This window comes from Pelophylax lessonae (genome assembly GCF_965119305.1).
Source record: "Pelophylax lessonae genome assembly, chromosome: 12".
Classification (NCBI taxonomy): domain Eukaryota; kingdom Metazoa; phylum Chordata; class Amphibia; order Anura; family Ranidae; genus Pelophylax; species Pelophylax lessonae.
The window spans coordinates 221253316-221268688 of record NC_138779.1 but is presented as its reverse complement, the minus strand read 5'-3'; the positions used below and the strand labels follow the sequence as shown (position 1 = coordinate 221268688).

At 47.5% G+C, this 15373-nt stretch overlaps 1 protein-coding gene across 1 annotated transcript; it reads left to right on the top strand.

Annotated features, from left to right (window-relative positions):
* Positions 1-1149: 1149 nt before the first annotated feature.
* Positions 1150-8906, top strand: LOC309569047 (phospholipase A2-like; the record flags this gene model as incomplete). The annotated part of the gene is made up of 4 exons (XM_082274808.1): positions 1150-1239; positions 3781-3928; positions 6165-6271; positions 8731-8906. The coding sequence occupies exons 1-4, from the start codon at positions 1206-1208 to the stop codon at positions 8904-8906; spliced, it is 465 nt and encodes a 154-aa protein (XP_082130934.1). The 5' UTR covers positions 1150-1205.
* Positions 8907-15373: the final 6467 nt, after the last annotated feature.

The following is a 15373-nucleotide window of genomic DNA, read 5'->3' as shown; positions in this document are numbered from 1 at the left end:
GGGGGGGAGCAAGGCTCATTGATGGTGGTGGGGGGGGGAGCAAGGCTCATTGATGGAGGTGGGGGGGGAAAGGCTCATTGATTCGAGGTGGGGGGCAAGGCTCATGGATAAAAGTGGGGGGGGGCAAGGCTCATTGATGAAGGTGGGGGGGGGCAAGGCTCATTGATGGAGGTGGTGCGGGGGAAAGGCTCATTGATGGAGGTGTGGGGGGCAAGGCTCATTGATGGAGGTGGTGCGGGGGCAAGGCTCATTGATAGAGGTGGGGGGGGGCAAGGCTCATTTATTTGAGGTGGGGGGCAAGGCTCATTGATGGAGGTGGGGGGACCAAAGCTCATTGATGGAGGTGGGGGGAGCAAAGCTCATTGATGGAGGTGGGGGGAGCAAAGCTCATTGATGGAGGTGGGGGGAGCAAAGCTCATTGATGGAGGTGGGGAGGGAAGGCTCATTGATGGAGGTGGAGGGAAGGCTCATTGATGGAGGTGGGGCGGGGGGGGGCAAGGCTCATTGATGGAGGTGGGGGGGAGCAAGGCTCATTGATGGAGGTGGGGGGGAGCAAGGCTCATTGATGGAGGTGGAGAGGGAAGGCTCATTGATGTAGGTGGAGGGAATGCTCAATGATGGAGGTGGAGCGGGGGGGCAAGGCTCATTGATGGAGGTGGGGGGGGGCAAGGCTCATTGATGGAGGTGGGGGGGGCATCAGAACTGGAGCATGGAGCAATGGAGGAAGATGGCCTGCTCAGATAAATTTAAGAATGGTTTGAGGAACACAACAGCAAATTTGAGGTGTTGACTTGGCCTCAAAAATTCTCCAGAGCTCAATTCAATCGAGCATCTGTGGGATGTCCTGGAAGTCCGATCCATTGAGGCTCCACCTCCCCATTTATAGGACTTAAAGGATCTGCTACTGACGGCTTGGTGCCAGATCCCACAGCGTACCTTCAGAGGTCTAGTGGAGTCCATGCCTGGATGGGTCAGGAGAGGGGGACCTACTCTATATTAGGTGGGTGGTTATGTCTATGTCATTTCTTAGCTATTATATTCTGCGTTCTATTATCTCTCCTGCAGAGGAGGGGGAGACATGAATACATTTTGCTACTCTGGGATAAGAAGGACATGAAATTTTGGATGCTGACAAATTCCTGAAACAGATTTTTTTATTGTCCTGCAGAAAAATTCCCGAAGTTTGATGCTGCTCCAGCCAGAACATGGTGACATCCCTGGCGACCCTCCTCAGCTTCGGTGAGCGATAACGTTTTTTTATTCAGTTATTCTCCCTGAAGAGTAAAATATGGAGGATAGGACAGCAACTACAAAATCTTACAAATACAATCATTTTATTCAGCACAAATATCACAGCCAAGCAAACAAAGGTTCTATCATTATTGTTACAATAACTTATAGAAAATTTACCGTTACACTCTCCATATATTACATCAATTACAGACAGATCTCGCTTTTGAATGACATTATTCACGTGGAGGGAACTGACGCGTTTCAACAAACTGTCTTCTTCAGGGGGTAAATGTGCTACCTATATAATGCAAGGAGGGAAATATCATCCATATGGATTAAAATAAAGATTGATAAAATATCATCAGTCTATAGTTTTAACCCATATGGCTGATGTTTACCTCGGTCCCTGTATTATATATGTACTACATATACCCCTGAAGAAGACTCTACATGTGTAATGTCATTCAAAAGCAAGATCTGTGTGTAAATAATACAATATTGGAAATATACCTCTACTCTCTCCACGTTTTACATCAGTTACAAACAGACCTTGCTTTTAAATGGCATCAGGGCCTCTGATGGGGGGGGGGGCACCGGTCCTCTTGTAGAGGGCCCGAGCACACAAGGGGGCCTACACAGGGAGGGGGATTCATGATGAATGGCATTTACAGAAATCTTCCTCTTAGCAACTGAAAACTGATTTCTCTCCTTGCTGCCAGCTTTTATCTGCTGAGAGAGACAGTTGTCCCTCAGTAATCCCCCTCCCAGCCCTGGCTCTAATGTTATCTCTGCTCAGGAATTTATCTCTGAAACTTTGTATCTTTCTGTGCACTTCTTCCTATACTCCTTGTCCCAGCCTGTATAATTTTTTCATCTCTCTCCCCCCCCCCCCATTGCTCTGTCTTTCTGACACAGTCACAGCTGATCAGATGCATTCCCACGGGGTGAAGAATTTACTGTTACACCGGTTCCATAGCTGCCTGTTATATTGTCCCAGTGCAGCTTAAGCCCCGTACACACGTACCGATTGTCGGCCGTAAATATTCGGCCGACGACTGATCGGCCGGTTGTAGGCTTGTTAGTATGATGCTTCCGACAGCCGACAGCACATTTTCGGCCGAACAGAATCTGTCGTGCAGACTTTAAAATTTTTGTTGGCCATCACCAGAACGGCCGATTGTTCGCCAGTCAGTACAGAATTCGGCCGACAAACAGCAGATTAGCAAGACTGGGCATGCTCAGAAAAGAAAAAAACACACGGAAAGTTAACCATCACATGATATCACTTCTGCAGTCGGCTTTTGCTGGCCGACAAAATTCATGTGCAGTCTTTTGCACTTTTCAGCCGACAGGACAGCACCGGACAAAAGACGGCCGGTCGTTCGGCCGACATTCGGTACGTGTGTATGGGGCTTAAGTGTGCTTTATGTAGCTGGGCTTCCCCCTCCTATCCCCCAGGCCCCTTTCACACTTGTGCAACTTGTCCTGCGATTTGGGACTGCAAAGTCGCATAACAAGTCGTACTCCGTGATTTCAGGTGAGTACCGTTCATATCTGCATGACTTCAAAGTAGTCCCTGCACTCAGGGCTGTCTTTAATATTCATTGGACCCTGGGCAAATATTTTCTTGGGCCCTCCCAAATCCACTTATCAACTATTTGCAGGCAGTGCGGGCTCAAGGGGCAGCTGCTGTGGGCCCCTCATCAATGACTGGGCCCAGAGCAGCTGCCCCTTTTGCCCCGTGTTAAAGACAGCCCTGCCTGCACTACTTTGGGATGATTTTAATGCGTTTTGAGGTCCAAAGCCATAGGCATTGCTTCAAGTCCAGTCAAAATTGCAGCAAAATCGCATGAATTTTAGGTCGCACAAGTGTGAAAGGGGCCCCAGACCATTTCCTGAACTATGCAACTTTTCTTCTTCTCCCCTTCACTGTCCGTTCCCTCTGCATCCATGTATCAACTACTTCTATTTACCCATTTACTAACTGATCTGGCAGGAGGAAACTCCATCTTTTATCTTCTATCTACAGCCACATAAATGAACCACGCAGAGATTTATTTATCAACTTAGTTTCATCTTTTTAACAGGAATTCTGTGAGTTATGTTGTATTTCTGTCTGCTAATAATGATTTTAATTTATTTATTTTTTTTCTTTAAAGATTTAAGAATTTCTTGGAGGGGGGGGGGGGTTGTCAGGTAGTCTGTACGGGGCCCCGCGATTTCTATCAGCAGCCCTGAATGGCATTACACGTGTAGAGCTACTGACGCATTTCAACAAACTGTTTTCGTCAGGGGTAAATGTCAGCAGCCGACCCTCCTGCCCACCCCGGAATACAATGATCAGCGACTGCAGACAGCTGATCGAGACAAAATTTCCAGCAATCCCGATTGCCAGAAGTCGATTATTATTTCAACTAGTGTCGAGCGCGAACGTCTATAGATGCATTGAAATCCGTCCTGTCTCTGCTGAACCGGCCAAATTTACATTCAATGTTTATTGGGATTACGTTCTGTCGCTGACCAGTTTTTTTTTTTTCCTCCATCCAGCGATGTTGGTTCAAACGCACGGCGGATTAATTCAGTTTGGTCTCATGATAGAAAAACTGGTCCATAGACCGCCAATAACTTCGTACGCATTTTATGGGTGCCACTGCGGTGCCGGAGGAAGCGGGTGGCCTGTGGACAACATTGACTGGTAAGTACGATATACCCAACCTTGTCCATTATATACAGGCTGCATTCTCAGTGATGTCACCGCTCTCTAGTGAATGGATAGGCTGCATTCTCAGTGATGTCACCGCTCTCTAGTGAATGGATAGGCTGCATCCTCAGTGATGTCACCGCTCTCTAGTGAATCTATAAGCTGCATTCTCAGTGATGTCACCGCTCTCTAGTGAATCTATAAGCTGCATTCTCAGTGATGTCACCGCTCTCTAGTAAATGGATAGGCTGCGTTCTCAGTGATGTCATCGCTCTCTAGTGAATGGATAGGCTGCATTGTCAGTGATGTCACCGCTCTCTAGTGAATGGATAAGCTGCATTCTCAGTGATGTCACCGCTCTCTAGTGAATGGATAAGCTGCATTCTCAGTGATGTCACCGCTCTCTAGTGAATGGATAGGCTGCATTCTCAGTGATGTCACCGCTCTCTAGTGAATGGATAGGCTGCATTCTCAGTGATGTCACCGCTCTCTAGTGATTGGATAGGCTCCATTCTCAGTGATGTCACCGCTCTCTAGTGATTGGATAGGCTGCATTCTCAGTGATGTCACCGCTCTCTAGTGAATGGATAGGCTCCATTCTCAGTGATGTCACCGCTCTCTAGTGATTGGATAGGCTGCATTCTCAGTGATGTCACCGCTCTCTAGTGATTGGATAGGCTCCATTCTCAGTGATGTCACCGCTCTCTAGTGATTGGATAGGCTCCATTCTCAGTGATGTCACCGCTCTCTAGTGATTGGATAGGCTGCATTCTCAGTGATGTCACCGCTCTCTAGTGATTGGATAGGCTCCATTCTCAGTGATGTCACCGCTCTCTAGTGATTGGATAGGCTGCATTCTCAGTGATGTCACCGCTCTCTAGTGAATGGATAGGCTGCATTCTCAGTGATGTCACCGCTCTCTAGTGAATGGATAGGCTGCATTCTCAGTGATGTCACCACTCTCTAGTGATTGGATAGGCTCCATTCTCAGTGATGTCACCGCTCTCTAGTGAATGGATAAGCTGCATTCTCAGTGATGTCACCGCTCTCTAGTGAATGGATAAGCTGCATTCTCAGTGATGTCACCGCTCTCTAGTGAATGGATAGGCTGCATTCTCAGTGATGTCACCACTCGCTAGTGAATGGATAGGCTGCATTCTCAGTGATGTCACCACTCGCTAGTGAATGGATAGGCTCCATTCTCAGTGATGTCACCACTCTCTAGTGATTGGATAGGCTCCATTCTCAGTGATGTCACCGCTCTCTAGTGATTGGATAGGCTCCATTCTCAGTGATGTCACTGCTCTCTAGTGATTGGATAGGCTGCATTCTCAGTGATGTCACCGCTCTCTAGTGAATGGATAGGCTGCATTCTCAGTGATGTCACCGCTCTCTAGTGAATGGATAGGCTCCATTCTCAGTGATGTCACCGCTCTCTAGTGAATGGATAAGCTGCATTCTCAGTGATGTCACCGCTCTCTAGTGAATGGATAGGCTGCATTCTCAGTGATGTCACCACTCGCTAGTGAATGGATAGGCTGCATTCTCAGTGATGTCACCGCTCTCTAGTGAATCTATAAGCTGCATTGTCAGTGATGTCACCGCTCTCTAGTGAATGGATAGGCTGCATTCTCAGTGATGTCATCGCTCTCTAGTGAATCTATAAGCTGCATTGTCAGTGATGTCACCGCTCTCTAGTGAATGGATAGGCTGCATTCTCAGTGATGTCACCGCTCTCTAGTAAATGGATAGGCTGCGTTCTCAGTGATGTCATCGCACTCTAGTGAATGGATAAGCTGCATTGTCAGTGATGTCACCGCTCTCTAGTGAATGGATAAGCTGCATTCTCAGTGATGTCACCGCTCTCTAGTAAATGGATAGGCTCCATTCTCAGTGATGTCACTGCTCTCTAGTGAATGGATAGGTTGCATTCTCAGTGATGTCACCACTCTCTAGTGATTGGATAGGCTGCGTTCTCAGTGATGTCATCGCTCTCTAGTGAATGGATAGGCTGCATTCTCAGTGATGTCACCGCTCTCTAGTGATTGGATAGGCTGCATTCTCAGTGATGTCATTGCTCTCTAGTGACTGGATAGGCTCCATTCTCAGTGATGTCATCGCTCTCTAGTGAAGGGATAGGCTGCATTCTCAGTGATGTCACCGCTCTCTAGTGAATGGATAGGCTGCATTCTTCCTGTATATACACCTTCCTGTCTGTGTTCCTCCCCAGGTGCTGTCACATCCATGATTGCTGCTTTGATTCCATCACCAGCAGAAGATGTCACCCATACTGGGTCTTCTACAGATACAATTACTTCAATGGAGACATAACTTGCTGTAAGACTAATTACTGTCCATAGACTGCATCCAGGATCGTACAATCTGAGTCTGATCCCCATAGACGGTGCAATCAGCACCGGCCCCTTACATCCATGACAAGAGCTTTCGGTCTGTCTTCTAGAACTTTTTCAAATGCTTGAAATACTAGAAAATCAGAGAGAGCATTTAGATTCCATGTTTATGATGTTCAGATATCACATTGTGGGTGATTATTATAAGCGGAGGAATGGCCGAGAGATTCTGCTACTGATATCCTCATATTAACAAAATGCAGGGTTCTCCAAACATTAGAAACAAAGGGCAAGTTTATGGTCCTTCAGACATTAGAGGGTCTGGACAGACCACTGGGCATAGAAAAGGTCCCAATTTAAGTGGGATAAAACAATACTCCATCATTAGTGTCAGTGGGAGGAATAGTGCCCCATCATTGGTGTCAGTGGGAGGAATAGTGCCCCATCATTGGTGTCAGTGGGAGGAATAGTGTCTCATCATTGGTGTCAGTGGGAGGAATAGTGCCCCATCATTGGTGTCAGTGGGAGGAATAGTGCCCCATCATTGGTGTCAGTGGGAGGAATAGTGTCTCATCATTGGTGTCAGTGGGAGGAATAGTGTCCCATCATTGATGTCAGTGGGAGGAATAGTGCCCCATCATTGGTGTCAGTGGGAGGAATAGTGCCCCATCATTGGTGTCAGTGGGAGGAATAGTGCCCCCATCATTGGTGTCAGTGGGAGGAATAGTGTCTCATCATTGGTGTCAGTGGGAGGAATAGTGTCCCATCATTGGTGTCAGTGGGAGGAATAGTGCCCCATCATTGGTGTCAGTGGGAGGAATAGTGCCCCATCATTGGTGTCAGTGGGAGGAATAGTGCCCCCATCATTGGTGTCAGTGGGAGGAATAGTGTCTCATCATTGGTGTCAGTGGGAGGAATAGTGTCTCATCATTGGTGTCAGTGGGAGGAATAGTGCCCCATCATTGGTGTCAGTGGGAGGAATAGTGCCCCCATCATTGGTGTCAGTGGGAGGAATAGTGTCTCATCATTGGTGTCAGTGGGAGGAATAGTGTCCCATCATTGGTGTCAGTGGGAGGAATAGTGCCCCATCATTGGTGTCAGTGGGAGGAATAGTGCCCCCATCATTGGTGTCAGTGGGAGGAATAGTGTCTCATCATTGGTGTCAGTGGGAGGAATAGTGCCCCATCATTGGTGTCGGTGGGAGGAATAGGGCCCCATCATTGGTGTCGGTGGGAGGAATAGGGCCCCATCATTGGTGTCGGTGGGAGGAATAGGGCCCCATCATTGGTGTCGGTGGGAGGAATAGGGCCCCATCATTGGTGTCAGTGGGAGGAATAGGGCCCCATCATTGGTGTCGGTGGGAGGAATAGGGCCCCATCATTGGTGTCGGTGGGAGGAATAGGGCCCCATCATTGGTGTCAGTGGGAGGAATAGCGCCCCGTCATTGGTGTCGGTGGGAGGAATAGGGCTCCATTGTTGGCACCATTGTACCCCTTCATTGGTGTCAGTGGGGGGAATAGTGCCCCACTGTTGGTGTACATGGATAAAATAGTGCCCCAAAGGCCAGATAAAAAGAAAGCAAAGATCCACATCTGGACCCTGGGCGGCAGAGGTATATATATATATATATATATAAATATAGGACTTGTATACTGTTCATAATACGATTTGTTCACTAATTTTCTCTAACAAACCTCTGAGGGCTTCACACAACAGCTGTATTTATACTGAGATTAAATGACACACAGGTGGACTCTATTTACTAATCAGGTGACTTCTGAAGGCAATTGGTTCCACTAGATTTTAGTTCGGGGTATCAGAGTCAAGGGGGGTGAATAAAAATGCAGCCACACTTTTCACAGATTTATTTGTATCATTTTCCTTCCACTTCACAATTATGCGCCACTTTGTGTCGGTCTATCACATAAAATCCCAATAAAATACATTTACTTTTTTTTGTTGTAACATGAAAAAATGTGGAAAATTTCAAGGGGTGTGAATAAGTTAAGGCACTGTACTTATAAAAAAAAAAATTTAAAAAAATTTGCTGTACGAATGTCTCAAGCACTTGCACGTCTGTCAAAAACAATCCCTGTATTTTGCCTAATGCTTTTCTATTTTTCCGATATTGTTCTCTGGTTGTCAGCTCCATCTAGTGGCTATAATGTGGTATTGTTCTGACTGGGATATTTAGGTAAAAATTGCATTATGGCCACTAGATGGAGCGGGCGATCAAAGGAAAAAACACATTTGGCAAGATTATCAGAAAGAGTTGTGATGGCTGTGCGAATGCTTGGGATTTGCACAGAATTTTTTAAAGGGTTTTTTTTTTTTTTTAGTTTCCAGCAGACAGGTGAGCAGCCACTATGAATTGATTCAATGTGAAGGGGTTTTCTTTGCTGTAGACGGGGGCTGAGCTGACATCTTCTATTTATTTCCCACCAGTGGATAATCCGTTGGATGGATGCGCCAGGCGGGCCTGTGAGTGTGACCGAGAGGCGGCCCTCTGCTTCAAGAAACACGATGCAACGTATTCCCTCTCCAACAACTTCTATTCCAAAACCACGAGATGTGACGAGCTCCAGCCGCCCTGCCACCTCAGCCCTCTGACCTGGAACTAAGAGCGAGGCGCCTGCTGGTCTCTGGTGGGCGGCCATCATTAAATCCGATTGTTGAAATGGCTCTGAGTTTATTGGTGATGTTTTACAAATATAATGTATCTGTACAACACATGTGCAGTGGCGGTTCTACATTAAATTGCTCCCCGGGCAAGACTCCCTCCCGGCGCCCCCCCCCCCCAAAAAAAAAAATAACATGACAACATAACAATAAATGTAGAGTGCCACAGCAATGTCCCCAATAAATGCAGAGTGCCACAGCATTGTTGCCCCCAATAAATGCAGAGTGCCACAGCAATGCCCCCACTAAATGCAGAGTGCCACAGCAATGCCCCCAATAAATGCAGAGTGCCACAGCAATGCCCCCACTAAATGCAGAGTGCCACAGCAATGCCCCCAATAAATGCAGAGTGCCACAGCATTGTTGCCCCCAATAAACGCATTGCCCCTTTTCAATGCAGAGCGCCACAGCAATGCCCCCTTTAATGCAGAGCGCCACAGCAATGCCCCCTTTAATGCAGAGCGCCACAGCAATGCCCCTTTTCAATGCAGAGCGCCACAGCAATGCCCCCTTTCAATGCAGAGCGCCACAGCACTGCCCCCTTTAATGCAGAGTGCCACAGCATTGCCCCCTTTAATGCGGAGCGCCACAGCAATGCCCACTTTAATGCAGAGCGCCACAGCAATGCCCCCTTTCAATGCAGAGTGCCACAGCACTGCCCCCTTTAATGCAGAGTGCCACAGCAATGCCCCCTTTCAATGCAGAGCGCCACAGCACTGCCCCCTTTAATGCAGAGTGCCACAGCAATGCCCCCTTTAATGCAGAGCGCCACAGCAATGCCCCCTTTAATGCAGAGCGCCACAGCAATGCCCCTTTAATGCAGAGCGCCACAGTAATGCCCCCTTAAATGCAGAGATGCCACAGCAATGCCCCCTTTAATGCAGAGCGCCTCAGCATTGCCCCCTTTCAATGTAGAGATGCCACAGCATTGCCCCCTTTAATGCAGAGTGCCACAGCATTGCCCCCTTTCAATGTAGAGATGCCATGCCAGAGTGCCACTTTTCAATGCAGAGCGCCAGCGTTACCCACCCCCCCCCCCCCCCGAGACCCGTCCGTCACAGCACTTACCAGGAGGACCCCGCTCCCTGATTGGCCAGGAGGAGGATCAGTATGACAATAGCGAATTTTCATTCGCTATTGTCACACAATGGGCGGGCTCAGGGGGGAGCAATGCTCTGCTCCTTCGGCTCGGCTGCGGCGGTTTTAGGCATGGGCGAACAGGGCTCGGGCGGTCCGGTACCGATCCGCGGCCCAGCAATGCCGCCCCCCACGTGTTATGAAAAAATGCCGCCCCAGGCGACTTCCCCGTTCGCCCCTGCCTAAAACCGCCACTGCACATGTGTCAAACACAAGTGCCTGGGGCAGAATGTGGCCCGCTAGGCCATTTCATGTGGTTCTTGCACTTCTCCTGCAGCTGCCTCATCTCCGCCACATAGTCTCTGCAGTCAGCAGCAGAGAGAAGGACAGAACTCCTCCGCCAGCTCCTGTGCATCTCCATGCAGCCTTGGAGAGGCTTGTCTTTGCCCCCACCCCACCATTGGAGAGGCTTGTCTTTGCCCCCACCCCACCATTGGAGAGGCTTGTCTTTGCCCCCACCCCACCATTGGAGAAGCTTGTCTTTGCCCACACCCCACCATTGGAGAAGTTTGTCTTTGCCCCCACCCCACCATTGGAGAAGCTTGTCTTTGCCCCCACCCCACCATTGAAGAAGTTTGTCTTTGCCCCCACCCCACCATTGGAGAGGCTGGTCTTTGCCCCCACCCCACCATTGGAGAGGCTTGTCTTTGTCCCCACCCCACCATCTCAGCAGTCGCATAAGAGATCCCACGGCTCTCTTTGCAGCCACAGCACCCCCTCGTCTGTGTCTCCCCGCCCCCCCCCCCCTGATCTCAGCATTCAGCAGACTCCAGCCCTCCTCTGGTCCTGCTCCAGACCCTGCACTCTCTGCTACCCAGCTCTCCACACCCAGGGCCGGGACAAGGGGTGGGCAGGAGGGGGAGTTGTCCTGGGTGCAATGGTTTATTGTAGGGATGAGGGGGCGTCTTGATCCTAACCCTAAGGGAATGGAGGGGGGTGCAGTTTGGCATTCCGTGCCCTAACCCGCTGTCACCCTCTCACCAAGCTGATTGGCGATGGTCTTGTAGCCCATTCCAGCCATGTGTAGGTCTACAATCTTCTCCCTGACATCCTCGGACAGCTCTTTGGTCTTGGCCATGGTGGAGAGATTGGAATCTGATTGATTGATTCTGTGGACAGGTGTCTTTCCTACAGGTAACAAGCTGAGATTAGGAGCACTCCCTTTAAGAGAATCCTCCTAATCTCAGCTCATTACCTGTAGAGGAGACACCTGGGAGGCGGAAATCTTGCCGATTGATCGGGGGGTCAAATACTTATTTCACTGATTAAAATGCAAAACAATTTATATCTTTTTTTAAAATGCATTTTTCTGGATATTTTTGTTATTCTGTCTCTCACTGGTAAAATAAACCGACCAATAAAATTATAGACTGATTGTTTCTTTGTCAGTGGGCAAGCCTACAAAATCAGCAGGGGGGGGTGTCAAAAACTTTTTTCCCCTCACTGTATCTTCACTTCCAGACCACAGGACTTCAGGCAGCATCGCCCTGTTTTTTTTTTTTTTAGAGCTGGCGGGCGGCTCTATTGTAAAAGCAAACCTAGCCACTAACTAGCGGCTGGACTGCTTTACAAGTAGTGGGAAAAGAGGTGTGTTCCCCCCCCCCCCTCAGCTCTCCCATCCCACCAGGAAACTTAAATGATCAGCCAGGGCGTCTGCCGGCTGGTCCAAAATCTGGGATCGGCTTTGATCAGCTCTCTGCTATGGTAACCCAGAAGCAATTACATCACTTCTGGTTTACCTGGAGATCATCAACACCATTTGTGAAAAAAAAATCTAAAGCACAGATCTTGGTGAGATTAAATGCTTTTAAGGGGGGAGAGGAGGGATTTGGGGTCTTATTGAACCCGGATCTCTCCATAGAAAGGAACAGTCACATGCCTACTGCTGTTACAAGGATGTTTACATTGCTTGTGACAGCAATAAAAGTGATCAGAAATAGAAAAAATGGAAAGCAACAGTGTTAAAAAAAAAAAAATGTAAAGTGCCCCCCATCCCCTTGTGCAAAGGCGAGCGCGTGCGTCCGGTCCAGCACTCACGCTAACAGCGATCGTCCCACACACGAGGTATCACCATGAACATCATATCATGGGCAGTAATTCCAGCACCAGACCACCTCCTCTGTAAATCCAAAATGGTGACCTGTAAGGGGCTTTTAAATCCTCGCCTATGGACAGTAAAATTTACATCATTTGTTGACGTTGCACGGGCGTGCACAATTTTAACCACTTAAGCCCCAGAGGATTTGGCTGCTAAAAGACCAGGGCCTATTTTGCGATTCGGCACTGCGTGACTTTAACGGACAATTGCGCGGTAGTGTGACGCTATACCTAAACTAATTTGACGTCCTTTTTTTCCCACAAACCGAGATTTCTTTTGGTGGTATTTGATCACCTGTGCGATTTTTTGATCATGCGCTATAAACAAAGAAAGAGCGTCAATTTTGCAAAAATAATATTTTTCACATTTTTTATATGAAATTCCCCCCAAAAAAAAATGTAAAAATCAAAATTTTTTAACATTTTCGGCTAATTTGTTTTATGCTACATATGTTTGGTTAAAAAAAAAAAAAAAAAAAAAAAAAAAAAAATCGCAAAAAGCGTATTTTGATTGGTTTGCGCAAAAGTTATCGCGTTTACTAACAAAGGGAAAGATTTTTGTCATTTTTGTTGTTTTTTGTTTTAACGAGTAATGGCGGCGATCTGCGATTTTTTTTTGCGGTACTGCGACATTGCGGCGGACCCTTGACTGACATTTTTGGGGTTACCAGTGACATTTCTACAGTAATCAGTGCTATACATATGCACTGTTACTGTAAAATTACACTGGCAGTGAAGGGGTTAACTTTGAGGGGGAGGGGCTGTGTGTGTCCCTAGGGGCGTGATTCTAACTGTGATTGGCTGTGGCTTGAGCTGTAGGAACACTGATCAACGGTCCTACATTGTAGAACCGTGTGATCAGTGTTTCTACACAGGGGAGAATGACAGGCGGCTTGTTTACATCAGCCACCTGACTTTCTCCCTCGACGATCGCCGATGTCCGCCGGTCACACGCGCGGGGGGGGGGGGGGGGGGGGGTCCGTGACCGTGCGGTGCGGGAGCGCTCGCTCCCCAGAGCCTCACAGGCTAGCGACGTAGACCTACGTCGCTCTGCCTGTGAGGGGCTGACTGCCGCAGTAAATATACTGTGAGCAGTCGGCAAGCGGTTAAAGCGTGACATGTTGGTATCCATTTACTTGGTGTAACATCTTTTATATACTGAACAAAAATTATACAAATGCAACACTTTTGTTTGTTTTTGCCCCCATTTTTCATGAGCTGAACTCAAAAGGCCGATTTCTCTCCAATATTATTCACAAATCTGTGTTAGTGATCACTTTTCCTTTGCCGAGGTAATCCGTCCCCCTCACAGGTGTGACATATCAAGATGCTGATTCGCAAACTACCAACAGGACTTCTTATGGCTTTCTTCCACCAATGGCTTTCTTCTTCTCACTCTTCCATAAAGGGCAGATTTGTGGAGCGCACGACTAATAGTTGTCCGGTGGACAGATTCTCCCACCTGAGCTGTGGATCTCTGCAGCTCCTCCAGAGTTCCCATGGGCCTCTTGGCTGCTTCTCTGATGAATGCTCTCCTTGCCCGGCCGGTCAGGTTAGGTGGACGGCCATGTCTTGGTAGGGGCCCGGCCGGTCAGTTTAGGTGGACGGCCATTTCTTGGTAGGGGCCCGGCCGGTCAGTTTAGGTGGACGGCCATGTCTTGGTAGGGGCCCGGCCGGTCAGTTTAGGTGGACGGCCATGTCTTGGTAGGGTTGCAGTTGTGCCATACTCTTTCCATTTTCCCATGATGGATTGAACAGCGCTCCCTGAGATCGTCAAAGCTTGGGAGATTTTTCTTACCCTATACCCTGCTTTACACTTCTCCACAACTTTATCCCTCTGGTGTGTTCCTTGGCCTTCATGATGCTGTTTGTTCACGAAGATTCTCTAACAAACCTCTGAGGGCCTCACAGAACAGCTGTATTTATACTGAGAATAAATGGCACACAGGTGGTTTCTATTTACTAATTAGGTGACTTCTGAAGGCAATTGGTTCCCCTAGATTATAGTTAGAGGTATCAGAGTAAAGGGGGTGAATACAAATGCAGCCACACTTTTTACAGATTTATTTGTATAATTTATCATTTTCCTTCCACTTCACAATTATGGCCACTTTGTGTCGGTCTATCACATAAAATCCCAATAAAATACATTTACGTTCTTGGTTGCAACATGATGAAATGTGGAAGGGGTGTGGATACTTTTTCAAGGCTCTCTCTCATATATATATATATATATATATATATATATATATATATATATACACCTACCTCAGATAGATAGATAGATAGATAGATAGATAGAGATAGATAGATATATATATATATATAGTGGGTGCCAGTAAAACAGGTCCAAATGGCAGGGAACGTGGTTGATGGGATCCATGTTCCTCTGCGGATTCTTAGGTTTGCAACCTGAGGTAAAACCAGCAAAGAGGTTAAGGTAAAGCCCCTTTCACACTTATGCGACCTAAAAGTCACACGATTTTGCTGTGATTTTGACTGGACTTGAAGCAATGCCCATGTCTTTGGACCTCAAAACGCATTAAAATCGTCCCAAAGTACTGCAAGAACTACTTTGAAATTGTTGCGATTTGAAGTCGCACAGATATGAACGGTACTCATTGGAAATAATGGAGTATGACTTGTCATGCGACTTTGCAGTCCCAAATTGCAGGACAAGTCGCACAAGTGTGAAAGGGGCCTAAGGAGAAATAGTTATTTACCTGTTATTAGTAAAGGCCGTTCCGGGACTGGTTTTACTGGGAATCTGATAGAGCTGTGAGTGGGACAGATTCCCAATTCCGTGGACCACAGTTTGATGGTCTCTGGCTAGGCCTTGATTAAAGGCAGCTGGTCCTGGATCTCAGGGAGTGTGTGGACATCTCCAAGGGAGGAAGCATGGCTGCTCATCTCTGAACCGGGATACAAATGTTTGCACTGTAAAAGGACACTTACCTTGGGACAAAGACTGGATCACACTACGGACACAGTAAGGCTCAGCAGAGCAGAGCAATCGCTTACTTTTATTTTATGGCAAGGAGCCGTTTTTCTGTTATGAATTTTCCTATGGATTAAACATGAAGCTTTCTTCTAAAGAAACTGTGACCGTGTCCCTGCTTAGAGACTCATCTCCCACTAATATATATATATATATATATATATAAAAAAAAAATCA